Source organism: Ambystoma mexicanum, chromosome 6q, assembly GCF_040938575.1.
Source record: "Ambystoma mexicanum isolate Mex_15411 chromosome 6q, UKY_AmexF1_1, whole genome shotgun sequence".
In the NCBI taxonomy this organism is placed as follows: Eukaryota; Metazoa; Chordata; class Amphibia; order Caudata; family Ambystomatidae; genus Ambystoma; species Ambystoma mexicanum.
In genome coordinates this window covers 271,607,017-271,620,131 of record NC_090937.1, presented here as the reverse complement: position 1 = coordinate 271,620,131, position 13,115 = coordinate 271,607,017, and the positions used below count along the sequence as shown (strand labels likewise).

The 13,115-nt window shown below is 45.2% G+C and overlaps 1 protein-coding gene across 2 annotated transcripts in view; it reads right to left on the bottom strand.

Moving 5' to 3' along the window:
• Positions 1–13,115, bottom strand: part of HERC3 (HECT and RLD domain containing E3 ubiquitin protein ligase 3) — a 1,960,519-nt gene that overhangs the window by 358,561 nt on the left and 1,588,843 nt on the right. For both annotated transcript variants that reach the window (XM_069630741.1, XM_069630742.1), the window contains one exon: positions 11,297–11,467. In XM_069630741.1, the coding sequence (XP_069486842.1) occupies positions 11,297–11,467 (171 nt within the window). The remainder of the gene's footprint in view (positions 1–11,296; positions 11,468–13,115) is intronic.

Below are 13,115 nucleotides of genomic sequence, written 5' to 3'. Positions count from 1 at the left end.
AGGAGAAAAAGGCGATCGTTTTCTACCGAGGCTTGTGCAATGCCATGAAAGACGCTCTGTCGGTGGTTCCTGCTCTGCCTTCTGTTTTTTCAGATCTAGTTGATCTCACGCTACAGTTGGACGCCCGCAGATCCGAGCGGAAGGCAGAAGCGGCATTCACTAGTCACTCTTACCCGGCACCTCCATCTACCAGTTCCGAACCCATGCAAATAGGCGGGATCCGCAGTCCAATAACACCGACTGAACGGGAACGTCGGAGGACTGATAACGCCTGCTTTTATTGCGGACTCAACGGGCACTACGTAAAAGAATGCCCTCGACGTCCCAGAAACAAGACTCTGTTTTTTCAGAAGGCTCGCCCATGAGAGAGGGGGCACCGGCGAGCCCTTCATTGACCTCCGCTGAACCCGCCTTTGGTCCAATCAGACCCATAGTAGTGCAGGCCTTATTAAAACCAACCAGGGAGATCACACACACTGTCTATCTTGTGATTGATTCAGGGGCCACTGGCTGCTTCATGGACATTGCTTTAGCCCATAGTCTTAACTTGCCGCTAATCAAAAAGGAACATCCTGAGCCCGTAGAAGCAGTCGATGGCACGTCCCTGACTTCTGGCCCGATCAAACATCAAACTGCTCCTCTTGAGGTTGTGATACAAGGCACACAAAGAGATCCTGTCATTCGATCTCATCACTAGACCGCAGTTCGGTATCATTCTGGGTATTCCCTGGTTGAGACAACATAACCCTTTGATCAATTGGGGAACAGGACATGTATCGTTTGAGTCAGTTATGTCAACATTATTGCCCGGTAGAATCAGACTCCCTTGTCTCTCCTGCCACGATTCTTGGCGCCATGGCCTCCTCCCGACTCATTGATGACACAGCAGAGGCTGCCACGCTACATACCGTAGGGGCCATCACGGTTAGCATCCCTGTTGAGTACCAAGATTTCCACATGGTTTTCGATAAGGCATCCGCAGAGGGTTTGCCTCAGCATAGGGCCTACGATTGTCCTATTGATCTCATTCCGGATGCCCCCATACCAAAGGGTAGGATCTACTCGTTGTCACCTTCCGAGGAACAAGCCTTGAAGGATTACATACAGCAGGCTCTGCGTCTAGGTCATATCCGTCCCTCCTGTTCCCCGGCTGCTAGCCCTAAATTCTTTGTGCCAAATAAGGAAGGCGATCTACGCCCGTGCGTGGACTATAGACGGTTGAATGCCATCACCATTAAAAACAGGTATCCTCTTCCACTCATTTCTACGCTGTTAGATAAGTTAATGAGCGCCTCTATCTTTACCAAGTTGGACCTGAGAGGGGCGTACAATCTGATCCACATGCGGCGTGGGGACGAGTGGAAAATGGCCTTTTGTTCTCGACAGAGGTTATTTGAGTACACTGTGATGCCCTTTGGGCTCTGTAACGCTCCTGCAACATTCCAACGCTTCATCAATGATGTATTCTCTGACATCCTTGATGTATTTGTGGTGGTCTATTTAGACGACATCCTGATCTTCTCATCCTCTCTGGAAGACCATATCGGGCATGTAAGAGAAGTCCTCTCTCGCCTCAAAAGAAATGCCTTGTTCGCCAAACCCGAAAAGTGTTTGTTTCATTCTCAAGAAGTAGAGTTCCTGGGTTTTCACATTACACCCGGTGGGTTGTCCATGAATCAGACGAAAGTACGTGCAATCACGGAGTGGCCTACCCCCGTCAACCTCAAACAACTCCAATCGTTTCTCGGCTTTGCCAACTTTTACAGGCGATTCATCGCCGGTTTTTCTGCCATCGTTTCCCCCCTGACCGCCCTCACCAGTCCTCATGTCCCCTTCATCTGGACGCCTGACCATCAAAGGGCGTTCGAGGCACTCAAGTCCAGGTTTGTTTCTGCCCCTGTGCTACAACACCCTGACCCGGAAATCCCATTTGTTTTAGAGGCAGATGCCTCCTCTTTCGCGCTAGGTGCTATTCTTTCTCAACCTTGTTCTGCTACTGGGCTCTTGAATCCTATAGCTTATCATTCACGGAAATTCTCGGCAGCCGAGTCCCATTATACCGTAACAGAAAAGGAACTATTAGCCATTAAGGATGCACTTCAAACCTGGCGTCACCATATCATGGGGGCAAAGCATCAAACGGTGGTGTACACAGATCATAAAAACCTGCAGGATCTTGCCTCTCTGAAATGTGTGAACAGCAGGCAGGTGCGTTGGCATTTATTCTTCGCTGCATTCGATTTTGTGGTGAAGCATAGGCCAGCTCTCGCTCATGGTAAAGCGGATGCGCTTTCACGTTCTCCTGGGGGGGTATCACTTTCCACATTCCCGGACACATTATTGGGAAGGGGCCATGTCATCTGCCTATGTACACCGCCCCCAACCATGCTTACCACTATGAAAAATTGGGCCTGTCAACACCCGCATGTACTCACTGAATGGGACATTACACTTCAGGAGGGACTGCCATTCATTCAAGGGAAATTATTCCTTCCCACTAGCGATGTACGCAATCAGGCACTTGCCTGGTCTCATGATGCTGCCATCAACGGGCATCCAGGGCAACAACGTACCTTGGAGTTACTACAACGTTGGTGTTGGTGGCCATCAATGAGAAGGGATGTAGCGAACTACGTAAACACCTGTGCGATCTGTGCCCAATGTAAATCACGCAGGGGACGTCCTTTGGGTTTGCTCCAACCTCTACCCGTTCCCCCCAAACCATGGCACACGGTCTCTATGGACCTTATCACAGACTTACCCCGCAGACGGGGGTATGATACCATCTGGGTCATCGTTGATTCCTATACTAAAATGGCCCGTTTCATTCCCTGCACTGGCGTACCATCAGCCCCGACTTTGGCCCGTTTGTTTTTTAGGTCTGTCTTTTGTCTTTTCGGCCTCCCACAAGTCATCATTTCGGACCGTGGATCGCAATTCACGTCCTGTTTTTGGCGCTCTCTGACCAAACTCCTGGGTATCGATGCCCGCTTCTCCTCAGCCTATCACCCGGAAAGCGATGGACAGACGGAAAGGGTGAATCAGGCTCTAGAACAGTTTTTGCGCTGCCTGACCCTCCAGCATCAAGACTCCTGGTTCGATCTGCTCCATCTCGCTGAATTTGCCTACAATAATGCATGGCACTCGGCCACCGGCTTTTCTCCTTTCTGTTCCATGTATGGCCAACACCCATGCACCCTTCCACTTCCGGACTTTCCTTTTGCCACTCCTGCTGCTACTGCTTGTGCCCGCGATCGAACTGAGGTTCATGCCCAAACCCTGATCCATCTCTGTGAGGCACAGACAGCTATGAAGAAGAAGGCGGACAGGAAGCAAGCAGTAGCACCTGTGTATCATGTAGGGGACCGTGTTTGGTTGTCGACTCGCCATTTACACATCCCGGGCTGTCGCAAACTTCTGCCCCGCTTTGTCGGCCCCTACAGAATTACTAAAGTCCTGAACCCTGTAGCTTTGCGCCTTTCTATTCCATCAGCTTGGCGTATACACCCGGTTTTTCATACTTCCCTCCTCAAACCCTACCTTGCCCCTACCCATGTCCATACTCCACCTGCTCCTGTCTCGGTCTCCACACCCAAGGTCTTTGAGCTCAGTGCCATTTTGGGTTCCCGTCTACACAGGGGTCGGCTCCAATACCTCGTGGACTGGCTGGGCTACGGTCCGGAGGAGCGCTCTTGGGTTTCCTCTCGGGACGTCCAGCCCCCGCTTCATGTTGCACGCTTCCATAAGGACCATCCCTCCTGCCCACGAGGTTGTGGGCCTTTTAGGGGGGACTCTGTTACATCTTCTACGTCCTCTACCTTACGAACTACTATGATTCCCACAGGCTCACGTTTCCGCACGCCCACAACTCCCACATTACGTAGCCCCCGATGCTTACCTCCGGGCGCGCAGACGAGGCGGCACCATTGCGCCCGTCATGTCAGGGGGGGCCATGACAGGCTTGGTGTCTATCGCCCTCCTCTCCGTTGGCAATGTAATTGGAGGTTCCCATTTGGCCGCAATCACCGTTGCTCGTGTGGACCTGATCGTCACGTGAGGAGACCAAACGCAATCGGTATCACGTGACGACCCCACGCCTCAACGTTTCCCTGTTGAACATCACGTGACTTCTCCATTGGTTCAAATACATTCGGAAACACAGAAACGTTGCTTCACAGCTAGTTTTTCTCTCGGACATTGCGACGCTTTGTACTTACCAGGATTTGGTCACTCGACAACGGTTTGCCTAACGGATTGCTCTCTCTACGCCCTGAACTTGCCTTGAATATCACCGGAACTCTTGGTCACTCGACAACGGTTTGCCTAACGGATTGCTCTCTCTACGACCTGAACTTGCCTTGAATATCATCAGAACTCTCGGTCACTCGACAACGGTCTGCTCTCTCTAAACCCTGAACTTGCCTTGATTAGTTCTGAATATCATGGTTACTTGACCACGGCCTGACTAGCGGATTGCTCCACGAACCACGATTTTTCCTTGTCACCTGGGCCTATGGCCTCTCACTAGGCGTTCACCTGGTCAAGCACTCTAAACACCAGTGCTTACCATCACCATACCAGAGTTTGTGGGAAGCCCATCTGAACCCAGGCTCAGGTCCAGTCACTCTCCTTCCTTTCTGGGTGGGCCTACAGTACACATAGGTAAGAACGTTTAGTTTCTATTACTAGTATACCCTGTAATATTGCATTTCGCCCTGTACTTAATCCCTCCTTGCCTTACAGCGCTCAAAGGGTCCTTCCGGCAGTTCCTGACTCCAGAATCGACGAACTACCACACCTGTGGCCTCAAGGACTGCACAGGCAATGTTCTTAAAATTGCCTGTGTGGTACTTTGGGACGGAGGTATTCATATCTGCACGACCGGCAACTTTGTAACACTCCTGCTCCCTCCTTCTGCTCACTCTGGCCATCTTCTATGGGCTCTACCCCTTACCCTTCATCTGAAGCCAGAAACCTTGCAGTCATCTTCGACTCCACTCTTTCCTTCCTTCCTCCCTCACATTCAGGACCTTGCCAAGAAGGCCCACTTTCAACTCCACCTCCTCAAAGGAATTCTCCCTTTCCTCACTTTCCCCCAGAAGCTCAATATCTCTAGTGCTCCGGTTCTCTCTAGGCTTGACTACTGCAATAGCCTTTTTTTTAATCTATCCTCTTCTTCTCTACAACCCCTCCGGCTAATCCAGAACAGGGCTGCACGATTTATCCTTGGCCTCAAGCCCAGGGACCACATCTCTCCAGCCCATAAAACTGTCCACTGGCTCCTGGTTGCTGCAAGGATCAAGTTCAAATCCCTCTGCTTCATCCATAAAGCTGTGTGGGGCCGGGGACAACACTATCTACAACATGCTCTCACTAAATACTCTCCCTCCAGATCTTCATGCTCCTTCGGCACCAACTCTCTTTGAGTCAAGCGCTTTGCTAAACAGAGAGCTGGTGGCCGATCACTTTCATCAGCTGGCTCCCTAATATGGAACAACCTCCCCCTTCCTCTTCGTCTTGAGCCAGATCTCCTCAAATTCCGGAAGCTCCTCAAGACTTTCCTTTTCACTTTCTCGTGCCATTCGTCCCTCCCCTGCTAAGCTCACAGTTGCTGAGATTGGTGACCAGGGCTCTTATGTGTCCTCTTGAGACCTGGCCTCCCACACCCAATCACCTTCAGCCTCTGCCCGCTCCCAGCACTTGCTTTGGCACCCACTGGCCATGCCACCACAGGCCTGCACTTACCTATTTATTGACAGCTGACCACTTCCCCTTGACACTTAACAGCTGCTCACTCCGTAGCGCTTCTCTCTGGGTACACCTAGCACTTACTCCCTACTCTATCATCACTTCTCTCTTTCTGCACTTGCACGTTCTGAATGCTCACAAGACCTAGTAGGTCTGCCTTTATCTTTCATTGCTATATTTGATTTTCATTCCTGTGTTCCCTCCCTGTTGCCCTGTGGGCGCTTTGAAACACAATTTACTGGATGTATAAGCACCTTACAAATGCACAATAAATAAATAAACTTTCCAAATGCAGCCTCACAAGTTCCCTGAAGTTCCCATTTACAACAGTTGTATTATGACAGTTCTACTTATCCAAATGCAAGGTGACATCTACTGAATTTCAGATTATACCAAGAATACCAGATGTGAAATTGCGTTAGGCAATAAAGAAAGAAAACCTGCACTTACTACATTGCACACACGCTGAGTGTCATATTACCCCTGCTGTACACAGAAAGTAATAACCTCACACAAGACTTACACATATTAGATCTAGGGCGTTTGCACCAGAATCTGACTGTATTTTGCCATCTGTCACCTGGAGAGTTATTTGATGGAAGTCAGATCTTTATATAAATCCAGAGTACGTAGGATTACTTCAAGAATGAACTGAGTTGGTATTACGCATTGCACTTAGGTGTAGTGCCAGTTTCTACTTCAATATTTGAGTCTAAACTATGAATGCACTGCAAAGCAGCATGCACCTAATTCAGCTCAACAATGAGCAATCTATTGCAATGGCTTTTTATAGTATGCAAATTCCTTTTTCCCTTTGGCGCTAAGCTGATCTTTCCATTAACATCTTATGGCCGGGGCACTATATCAGTGTTGTGCTTCCAGTACAATGAGTGGCCACAATGGCTTTTCAAAAGGGTGAGATGACAAATACTATTCATCATTAGGAAAAGCTTAATTGTGTGTGCGCTTACCCCTTTTTACTGCACCATAAGAATTTCAAGTAGCACCAATAGTTTTCCATGTTAAGGTAAATGAAACCAAGATTCCAATGCGATGTGTAAATGAAGTATTTTTATTGCCCTTTGTGATGACACGTGTTTCGGCATTTGGCTATGCCTTTTTCAAATCGGGGCTTCATTATGTTACGACCCAAAGGGGTCCTTTGCATCCGATGCTTGAAGCAGGAACAACACTATTTTCAGGTGGGATTCACCTCCTCTATATATCAACACTGCAACAAAGCAGATTACTTCGGATCGTAGCAAAAGGAAGCCCTGATTTGAAAAAGGCACAGCCAAATGCCGAAACACAATTAAGTTTTTCCTAATTAACTAACGAGTAGAGTAACTCAAAGTCTCCGCTGCTGCGCACACCTATGCGACACATTCAAGGAAGATTAATATCCAATCAAACCAAAACAAATTTGATAAAACCCCAAATCTCCGGTCGCGGAGGTACATGAAAACGGATATCACCAAAAAGTTCCTCCCGTAGGATAAATGCTATTCATCATTACTCTCGCTTTAAACCTTTTGAAAATAAATAACACATTGAAATGTTTCCATGGAGCCTGGGACAAATCACACCTCCATGAATGAGAACAGTTAGTGAGCATGGCAAAGCAAACAAAATTCATAAAATGAAGGGAGGATTACGAGTGCAGTGGTATTGTGTCAGAAGATCTTACGCCAAATATTTGTCAATTTTATATGCAGGTTAGAAGACACACGTCATTCAGTGCAGAAATCCATTGATGTCTGCAAATTGATGTGAGTGCATGTTCAATATTCTATGAGTCAATACAGCATATCATGCCATTCAATGTATTTCTGACATTTAGCGCCAATTTTGCCACCTCCCCATAGCTATTCACCTCTTAGCCAGTATCATGGCCGTCTCCACAAACCTCTTAACTGTTTGATTTCACTTTGTGACGGCCTTGAAAGCACAGATCAAATGACAAATGAAAGCAGCATCACCAATGAGCGATACTATCACACAGAGCCAATCCTACAATGCTCTGATACCATATCCAGGGCTTATATAAGGTAAGTGTGCAAATTCCACCTTTGTTCACATAAATGAATGGCGATCCCTAGCACTATCCTCTATGAATTTCATTGGATGGCTAGCCATCAAATGGTCTTGTCACAACCCTATACTCAACCATGATTAGCTGGGGCAACATTGACAACTCTTTGGTTACTAATCAGGCCCTTCTCTACATTTCTTTCTTGAAGTTGTCACCCTATAAATGTGTTATAAATCAGCAAATTCAAGTATTTCATAATAATGTGTGTCATTATAAACTGAGTTTTTGGCATTTCGGGGTGGGTGAGGCATGAGCTGTCATTCTTTTTGCGCATGCCACTTGTATATGCAGATAATTACATTTTAAACTAAGGCTCCACAAGCACTCCACTGCCTCACTGCTTATAAATGAGTCCTCTGGGCATAAGTGCCTACACCAAACTACATCAGAGGTGCATAATTTCCAGATCTTTCTTTCTTACATGTATGGTTCACCCCAAGGAGACCACCCCTAGTGATACTTTTTTGCAATGCTATAGGAGATTCCTATCAAACAACAATCATGTATGCAGATGTCACTTGGCTGTCCATTAGACTGTCATCCAATCAGTATCCCCAATTTCTTTATAGGTTCAGAGACTCATGGATGTCCCTCAAACATCTCTTTCCATGCGTGCAGTAGCTGTCTAAAATGGAACGGTGATGTGCTAGATGTAATCCTCTACAGCCCAAACATCCGCAAATGAAACATAGCTCAAATTAGGAGCAAATATATGTCTGTGATAAAAGTAGGAGTAGAGGAAACATACAAATATTTGCATATGAACATCTAAAGAATGTTGATGGCAAATAAAGAGTATGTGAATTTAAATGTAAGTGTAGATAGCAGGATGTTTCAAAAAAGACTAGACCTTCATATTCAATATCAAGCTTAATGTAGCTGTGCAGAGGACTGAATTTCGAAATGTGTGTTGTAGGTGAGAGGGTGAAGAGAAACTTGGCAACTAAAAGTATTCACTCAGACGACTGTATTCTTTCCTATTAAATGATTTAGAAATATGCTTACTCTTGCAAAAGTATATTAAGCCATATAGTAAATGACCTTGGATGCCAGAGTTGGCCTGGCTTTACAGATTTAGAAATGTTTTAATTGGGGACGACTGAAATCCACCCTATGTAGATCATGAAATCCTACCCTCTATTTATTGGGGTCAATGCACTAAAAAGATATAAAGACCAGTTGATAAAGGGACAGGGTAATAGAGTCTGGGACTGCATGGGAATTATATGTCATCCTTGACTGCTAACCCAGGAGAGCTAATAAAGATTTGACAAACCAACCTCACCTATTTCAGTCCCACGTCTGCTTTACGCAACAAAGCAGAGTGGCACAATATTAACTAGTTCCTTGCTTTACATTCAGAATCATCCCCCATTATCCCCTTCTTTTCTTGCCCCATCTCAAATTGCCCTATAGCCATGAAACTGAAATCTTCAAATATGTATGTGTAGAACAAATTACTTCCATCTCAGTGAGGGCCTGTATTATGACATCTGTTACGCGCCCTTCAACCACGACAGAGACCACTTTTCTTTACTCTTTTCCTTGTGGAAAAAGTAAAGAGTTTAGCCGCATGCTACTGGAGGGCTTTGGGTGCATGGAGTGGCCTGATCTGCATTGATGGGGGCTGCAATCTGTGTAGGGCTTGAGCCAGAGGCCATCGCAGGATTAGGCATTTTCACGCAAAAACAAAGTAGTGCAGAAAAAAGGAACAAAGGTCACAGGGCACGTCGGTAAAATATATACTAGCCCTGACGTTACGCCCAGTGTGGGGCGAGTAGAGCCATTGTGCGTAGCTGCACCCCCTGGTGGCGGAAACGTTTCAGAAGATCAGCTGAGCTGGGATACGAATAACATAGATGAGGAGCCGTTGAAGAAAGGAATCCATTAGAACCATGCTATACTTTGATCCTTTCTATAACCAAATGTTGCTAATGGTTTATGAAACCTAGATTCAACTTTGTACTCTTGTAGATTATTTAATAAAACATTTGGAAAAATGAGAAAAAGCCCAGTAGACAGGCCAATTAATCGAGCCAGTCATCACTCTGGATACTGCATTAAAACTAAAGATTTGATTATGCAAACATTCCCTTGAGCGCAAACAAGAATTCTTTGAAAGTACCCAGCCTTCATTTTTTATTAGTGTTATTTGGTTTACTTAAACCTTAACGCCATTAAACTATAAAGTAGTTGAAATCATTCAACCTTTTTCACAACAAATACTTGCACTTTACGCAAATTAGTAACAATGATAATTTCCACATGCTTCCAAAGCTTTAATACTAAAATATTAACAATTAAAACATTATCTTTCCATTCCAATACACCACTCCAGAATGTTTCCCATTTCAACTCAACTGGTTTACCCAAAAGTCTTCTTCAGATTCTTAACTCATTTAGTCCAAAATGTTCAATATAGAAGGGTGCAATGTCGAAGGGTCTTAAAGTTTTCACTTCAACTTGTACCTGTTTTTCACAGATTTTACAATGCCGATCCCTTTGACAGATCATTTTATAAGCGCCAATAATTTCTGTGATTTCGAATTGATTAAAGTGAAATGGTTGAAACTGCAGCATTTTGACATGATATAAAACAGGTTTAAATAGGCAGCACACCTGTTTTAAGTGAGTGTTTTCAAATACCCAGCATCAACTCCTTTTCCTTATGTTGATTATGGCATTTTGCCAGTCCTGTGCTTTTTGTGGGAACTGGCTCTCTAATTTTGATGTTTAAATATTTAACCAGATACAAGAGCTTTCCTTTAGATCAATGCATGCACTCTTAAATATGTGATGAATGCATTCTTGATTAATGCAGGCAAGCTTTGTATCTCAATACTTAATACTTTTACTGCGAAATGCAGGGGCCCCAGTTGTGGCCAATGCAGACCAGGATGTAAGACTGAGATCTGCGTTAATTAATTAATTGGACTTAGAATACAGGAGCCTGCTTCAACACTGTCAGCTTAAAATGACCCCACAGTGCTTTATCACTGAAAGTCTTGCACTAGTACCTATTAAGGCCAAGAGCCCAATTCAGGGTGCTGTGCTTACAAACTGAAAAAGGAAACAATTCTGCTCTCATGTATTGGCCTCAACTTAATCCAGACACATGTCTGTGGGAAATCTCTCTTTGCCACTTCGAAAACACAGCCATTGCACGTAGGAGAATCTTGACCTAATGGAACTTGCGTGTCTTTCGCATGGGGCGAACTCGCATCCATTTACCTTTCTGCATAGAGATACAAATTCACCACATTCAAACCAGCGGCTAGGCCACTAGTTAACTGAAGCCTGGGATTGCCACCAGGCCAACCCACACGCCCTTACTTGGGTGCCACTAAGAAGTTCATATCACATATAAAGCCATGCTAACGTAGAATAATTCAAGAATGTAAGAACAAAATGTAACTTTTTAGGAAACATGAGGCATCATAAATAAAAAGCTCTTACTTTTAGAGGTTTCTTTAAGTCGATGTCAGAATGAATACTTAGTTCCCTCAAAGCATCACCAACAAGGTTGCTTCTGCGGACGTGAAGAACCAAGAACGGGTTCCTGGCCAATAGAGGCTCCAAAGTAAGAAGCATGAAGACATTTTGTAAATTAGCTCCATTGATAGCTACCTATGAGAGTAAAAACATCAAAAAATAAAAGTATACATTAAAAGTGTGCACTTAATCATGAAAATCTAACAAAAATTGAAATACATAGGTATATTAAACCTTCCAACAGATTATATTAGATCATAAAAGACCACACTAAAGGCCCAATGATACCCTTCACTAGGGAAAGGGCTAAAAGTACAGCTTTCATAGAAGCCACTCTAGAATACCAACTACCCCCTTGCTTAAATATCAGTGATGGGTAACCCAACCCTCATTACTGATAATGTATCACTTACTTGGTATAATTTGGCAACAACTCTGATCAACATATTTATAGTCAAAACTATTGAAAAAGATATGTGCACAGGCAGGCATATTTGTCAAAAATATGTATATTAACATATTTAAAAAATGAAAGAAAACGAAACGTATGTAGACCGATTAGGAGCAATGAAAAACTATGGTTAACAGTATGCAAACAAAGGGGGGTCTGGGAATCTCTCTACCAGCACAAACACAGCCCAATGACCTGTTCTTGGGTGAATAACCCCTGGGAGAGACTCTACCAAGTCTTTAGCTCACTGTCCTTTTCACAGAGAAGAAATTTCCCCGCGTATCAGCCTTTGTCCTGCCCAGGGGCAGTCCAGCGCCGAAATGCTAGGCAATTCTCCTCTGAACAAGAGTACCATCAGTAACCCCATACACGTGTTTCAGCCTTGTTGGGCATCATCAGTGAGGTGAAACTGTTGCCTCTCTAAGAACAGTGAGCAAGTGGTCCACGTCTGGATTGCCCTGTTAACTTAGGGTGAAACCCAAAGTTAATGTATGCAAACAAAGGGGGGTCTGGGAATCTGGGCTGTGTTCGTGCTGGTAGAGAGATTCCCAGACCCCCCTTTGTTTGCATACATTAACTTTGGGTTTCACCCTAAGTTAACAGGGCAATCCAGACGTAGACCCCTTGCTCACTGTTCTTAGAGAGGCAACAGTTTCACCTCACTGATGATGCCCAACAAGGCTGAAACACGTGTATTGGGTTACTGATGGTACTCTTGTTCAGAGGAGAATTGCCTAGCATTTTGGCGCTGGACTGCCCCTGGGCAGGACAAAGGCTGATATGCGGGGAAATTTCTTCTCTGTGAAAAGGACAGTGAGCTAAAGACTTGGTAGAGTCTCTCCCAGGGGTTATTCACCCAAGAACAGGTCATTGGGCTGTGTTCGTGCTGGTAGAGAAATTCCCAGACCCCCCTTTGTTTGCATACATTAACTTTGGGTTTCACCCTAAGTTAACAGGGCAATCCAGACGTGGACCCCTTGCTCACTGTTCTTAGAGAGGCAACAGTTTCACCTCACTGATGATGCCCAACAAGGCTGAAACACGTGTATGGGGTTACTGATCGTACTCTTGTTCAGAGGAGAATTGCCTAGCATTTCGGCGCTGGACTGCCCCTGGGCAGGACAAAGGCTGATATGCGGGGAAATTTCTTCTCTGTGAAAAGGACAGTGAGCTAAAGACTTGGTAGAGTGTCTCCCAGGGGTTATTCACCCAAGAACAGGTCATTGGGCTGTGTTCGTGCTGGTAGAGAGATTCCCAGACTCCCCTTTGTTTGCATATGGTTAACAGTATTTCTTCTGCATGAACACAAAGCAATTTTTATATTCATCAAAA